At 41.5% G+C, this 5,498-nt stretch overlaps 1 protein-coding gene across 1 annotated transcript; it reads left to right on the forward strand.

The window, feature by feature from the left end:
- The first annotated feature begins 227 nt into the window (after positions 1-227).
- On the forward strand, positions 228-2,887 carry Otor (otoraplin). Its single transcript, XM_075963841.1, has 4 exons — positions 228-342; positions 646-785; positions 1,655-1,762; positions 2,864-2,887. Exons 1-4 carry the CDS (start codon positions 228-230, stop codon positions 2,885-2,887), a joined length of 387 nt encoding a protein of 128 aa, XP_075819956.1.
- Positions 2,888-5,498: the final 2,611 nt, after the last annotated feature.

The raw sequence follows: 5,498 nt of genomic DNA on the forward strand, positions 1-5,498 counted from the left end.
GCTTTACCATGGTGCATCATCGCTGTGGAACACCGCATGGAATTTGACTCTTTCTGGAAAAAGAAATGCTGAAAAGCCTCTGGAATCCAGGAGCACACGTTATGAAAGCAGGGGTGGGGGTGGCCCCTTCCTATTGGCTGAGTATTTACCCCGGGGGGTCTGGCTTTCAAATAAAAGAGCCACTGAAGTCAGGCAAAGAGTGCTAGTAAAAACAGCGACAGGGGAAGATGGCAAGAATATGGATTCTTTTGCTTGGGGGCCTGGGGTCTCTGTGTGCAGGGCATGGAGTATTTATGGATAAACTTTCTTCTAAGAAGTTGTGTGCAGATGAGGAGTGTGTCTGTAAGGAGTTGTTCATGGTTCAGTTTTCATTATCTTCCTATTGCATGATTGAAACGATGTCTGGGTAAAGCTGGATTTTATCATAAATGTGTGTGTTCTCAGCACTGCGTCTTGTGGCCTGTGTTTGGTGTCTAACTGTGGAGAATTCACTTGCCTTAGATTTTGCTGCAGCTTTTAATCTTCAGGCTTTCTCTGTCTGTCTGAAACCCAGCTGGACTTTCATACTTTGCTCAGATGCTTTGCCTTTTTACTCCGAGGACAACCGGTCACTTTGGATTTGTTTGTTTGTTTGTTTTCTTCCAGATACTATTTCTCTGGCTAAAGCACAGGAAGATTACAATGCCCCCGACTGTAGGTTCATCAATATCAAGAAAGGGCAGCAGATCTATGTTTATTCCAAGCTGGTAAAAGAAAATGGAGCTGAAGAGTTTTGGGCTGGCAGTGTAAGATGAAATTGTTTAAACATATGTATTTCTTACCTGTGCTGTTTTTAACTCTTTCTGGTTTTCCTGCCTTCAGCCCCTCTACTGCCTAATAGTAACTGTAAAGACAATGTGAGGAATGGAAATGGAAACACAAAAATTCAGATTCATTTTTCTGTTACTGTATTTAAAGGCAAGATCTCATAACAAAATTGAAGTTAAGTCAAAATGATGTTTTGAGAAGAAAAGAACCATGCATGCTGAGGCTTCTACATCACACAGAAGTTGAATCTTGTTCAAAAAATGTCTGAGAAGATTTGCCAAGAGAAAGGGTTACATGTTAGCGGTCTGTCTAAATGAGAATGTTCCTTTACGAAAAGTTAGAACCCTCCTTGATTCTTCAGGAGCTGCTTTCCCCAGTTAAAATGTACCCACAGACCCTGAGGAGCCCAGGGGAGAATGAAGCATGCTTCTTGTTATCCCAAAGATGCATCCTAAATTGAGAAAGGATTCAATCAGAATGTATTCAGTGGATGTTCCTCAGAATTGTTAAGGAGTGGGAAGTATACAATACTTTAAAATGAGTGTCTATTTGCTTTAAAATTTTTATTGACCTTAAATTTTTTTATAGCATCTGGAAGATATCAGGCAATTCACAAGATTGCAGAAATCGAAGCAATGTTCAAGTACTGAGACAAATCAGATCTGCCCCACAAAAGACAGACACACAAATCTTGGTGCTACCAGTGAATTTCAGATTTGCTCTGAATTCCCTGGGATGCACAGAGAAAAGGAAGCTCTGGCTCATGGAATTTTCATTATGAGGAAAGAAGTTTCTCAAATTCCCTGACATCAACTTATCCCTGACTGTTGCTGTTCTGGGCACACAGGTTTACAGTGACCACCAGGATGAGATGGGAATTGTGGGTTATTTCCCCAGCAACTTAGTTAAAGAGCAACGTGTCTACCAGGAGGCCACCAAGGAAGTCCCAACCACGGTAAGCATCTCAGCGGTGGCTGGAGGATGACTCAGATCTTGGGGGTAATGTAGACAGGTCCTCAAAAAAGGAGTATGTTCTTCAGCTTACAGTATATTCTGCATGACACAGGTGCCCACGGTGGCTTTATGAGTCAGTGACTTTTAAGATGTACATACTGAGTATCAGCCTTATGACGATGTCACGCTTCCTTCACACCCCACAGTCACCCTGAGTTTAGCTCTTACATGTTTCCACTTTTAAAGACTGTATTTTATCTTTATCAGGGATATAACTGGCCAGTAAGATTATTTATTTATATGTACAACTTGATGCTTTGACATCATAAAGTGATTATCCCACCGAAGCTGATTCACGATTCCCACCTGCCACCTCATACAGTTACCCTCCCTTCCTCCCCTCCTCCATCCCTGTCCCATGTGTGTGTAGCAATAGAGACTGACCTAGCATGTTTCAGTTAAACAGCACAATTCTCTTTCTGTTTTAAATGCAAGTTATCCTGGAAAGGAGGTATCTCTGGCATAAAGAAAGAAACTAAAGAATCACTAAGCTGTTCTCCCTGATGGTTTTGTGAAAGGTAGATTTATTTATGAAAGGTAGATTGAAGGAAAATAATTAGCACCTGTTTTTGAGAAAGTCAAAATATTCTAGAAAATCCTTGGAGTCTTATTTTTCTGGCAGATAGACTCTACTTATGCATGAAATAAAATCCTGCTCTTCCCTCTGCCCTGGGGCCCTGTAAACAGTGGCGGAAATAAAAGATCCTTTCTGAGCTCCTTTGCATGATGGTTATTTTGAAGTAAGTTTCCCAGGCTGATGGCTGTGCTTCAGACATAGCCCAGCCTAACGGATGGGGCTCACCTGTCATCAGGTCGCTGCACTGCGCTCCACCTGTCAACTACAAATCCGAGGTAGACTTGAAGACCTTCGTTTTCAATGGTATTTGACTGGAAGTGATAATTCTTTCAAATCCTTAGGTTTTCAGCCTTGACTGATCATGAATCCAAAGTTCTCTGTTACAAAATCTGATTTTAAATTAAAAATCTATATGTGCATTTTTTTTTTGTCCAGCCTGAAAGTTCAATCTTTTCCCCTTCCCAGGAGATTGACTTCTTTTGTGAATAAGAAATTAGTTAACACTGCAGATAAAATGGAAACACCAATGATGAAAACAAGAAATGGAAATAACCAAGCTGGTGTATCTGTGCCTTTCCGGCTTTGGAGGCAATCTATGAGAACTGTCAACTCGGCCTGGTTTGCTTGCCCCGTCTTCCCAAGGGGTGGCCACATCAGAGTACTGTTTGAATCACATCAGTCATTTATAACTAGAGAGTTTGCAGTGAAGAGAATCTTCAATCACTCAGTGGTGCACATACAAGGTGTCGTTAGTTTTAAATGGTCATTCTTCCCAGCTCTGGCTTCAGGCTCATAAGCCCCATGAGTTGTACATCTGATTTTTGAATGTGTTTTCTGTTATTTGTCTCTCTGGGCATCTAAAGTCTTAATACTGTACTTGTTAGGGTATTCTAGTATTGTTACTTCTTATATTTGATACCCTTGGATGTGAGAATGCTAAGTATAAAAAGAACCTTTGGATTCGTAAATATTTAAACTATGTCTCTGGATTTTTAAAAATATATTTCACAAGCTATTTCATGTGGGGGATAGCTTTACATTCTAAAAGATCAATTTGTGTTTAAATCGGTCTGTGTGTTTGTGTTGGAATGGAAATCTTAGGAAGCTCTTTTGGTGGCACAGTTTCCTTTGACTTTGTTGCCTGTCTGGGTCTTTTTTAAGCTTTTAGTCAGCAAAGGGATAGCCAAACCCAGGTCTGAAGACTTTTTCCTCCACTTCTGTCTCTTTCCATACAAATCCTGCTTAGCAAGTGTAATGCATTAAGAAGTTATCTTGGAGTGTTGTTACCAAGGAGTCAAGAGTTCCCTTTTTGTAAGCGAACAACTGAAATTCCTGATGCCTGTCACCCCAAACACCAGAGAGCAGAAACAGGAAATGAATTTAAGCGGCATTTTATTCGGAGAGCTGGAAATCTGGGAAGACAGAGTCAATGTCCCCAAATCTGCCATTCTCTCCCCATCTACAGCTGTAGCTAGCAGTGACATCTGCAAAGTTCAGTCTTAGTTCTCTGGTGTGGGTCAGTTTTGCCTCTGAGAGTCAGTGTTGGTGAGTCTACCCCTATTGTCCCCTATGTTCCCACGCTTTATCAACTTTCTTTGTGCTTCTGTACCCCGAGGCCACTGAGCCTGCACAGAGGCACCTCTGGGTTATGTGTCTAGGTTAAAGGTCAGCTCCGATCAAACTGTTAGTGAGTGTTGTGTGCCCAGCTCATTGCAGTGTGGGCACACAGATTCCTTTCTACAAGAAGTATCCAGTGTGCTGCTGTAACACGTGAGCATGCCCCTATCTTTTCCCACTGCCTTTGTAGGTTCCCAGTCTCAGAGATCTGAAAAATTTAAATCGGACCCAGAAGAAAACTCCCAGCAGCTTCTGGGAGGAGGGAGTGAGTAAGAGGAAGAGAGGAAGCCATGTTTTCTGAGGTGGTGCTCTCTTGTCAGCTGCTTCAGAGGAACGGGGTGCTCTTTAGAGAACGGGGTGCTCTTTCTTTAGAGAATGGGAATGCCCAACATGCCAGGGTAAGGAAGCTAGGATTTGGGCTAGCAGTTAAAAAAGAGACAGAAAGTGGAGGAAGGGAAGATTATGTTTTGTTTGTTTGTTTTTTAAATTAGAACTCAGAGAGCAGGCTAAGGGAGTATACAATAGCATGTTTTTGTTATATATGTATATGTATGTATATGTGTGTATATGTGTGTGTGTGTGTGTGTGTGTGTGTGTGAGAGAGAGAGAGAGAGAGAGAGAGAGAGAGAGAGAGAGAGAGAGAGAAGAAGAAGAAGAAGAAGTAGTAGTAGTAGTAGTGAAGGCAACATGAACCCTACTCCTGGTTTTTTGTAATCTTAGACTCTTTTGAGAGTTGAGATGCCACGTTTTACCTAGAGTCAAAGATGCAATTCAGTTATGTTTCTTGCGATAAAAGATTATGTAGCTTGACCTTTGCACACATGAGTTCCCAGCAGCCATGGTCGCCTGCATGAAATCCAGTCAATATTGCAGCACGGAGCTGGGGAGGGACTGCCCCCAACCGAGGAGCTATTATTGACAACTTATGGCTACTAGATGGGAGAGTCAGTTTACTTTGAGTGTGGTCCATGGTAGGTTGACAGCCCAGTGGATGACCCCACACCCACAGTAAAGATAGCACTAACTGAACTCAGTGGGCTATTTTAAAAGGGGAAGAGTCATGATGTTGAAAGAGGGATTTAGAGGTGGGTATATCTGGGAGGAATTTGGGGGTGAATATGGACAGAACATACTGTGTAAATTTTTCAAAGAATAAATAAAATATGCTATTAAAATTATGTAATAATATATTAAAGAGAATTAAAGAAAAAGTCTACCATCACACTTTACCAGGAGGAAATGGCTTTCCCTTAGGGAGCAAGTTGTTCCTTAGCTCTACTACCTCCACTCAAAGGTGATACTTCTTATCTTCATTATGATATGTTTGATTTGTATATCTGATTTATATATGCATGTTCTCAAGATTGTGTAAAAGCTTCTTGGATGCAAAGGGTTTGTGAGGGGGGAAAGTCTAAGAAGTCCTGCTGAAAGTAATTACAGTGAAGTTACAGAAACTGACGAGAGACATGAGGAGTTGGGACAC

Source organism: Microtus pennsylvanicus, chromosome 2 (assembly GCF_037038515.1).
Source record: "Microtus pennsylvanicus isolate mMicPen1 chromosome 2, mMicPen1.hap1, whole genome shotgun sequence".
Taxonomy (NCBI): domain Eukaryota; kingdom Metazoa; phylum Chordata; class Mammalia; order Rodentia; family Cricetidae; genus Microtus; species Microtus pennsylvanicus.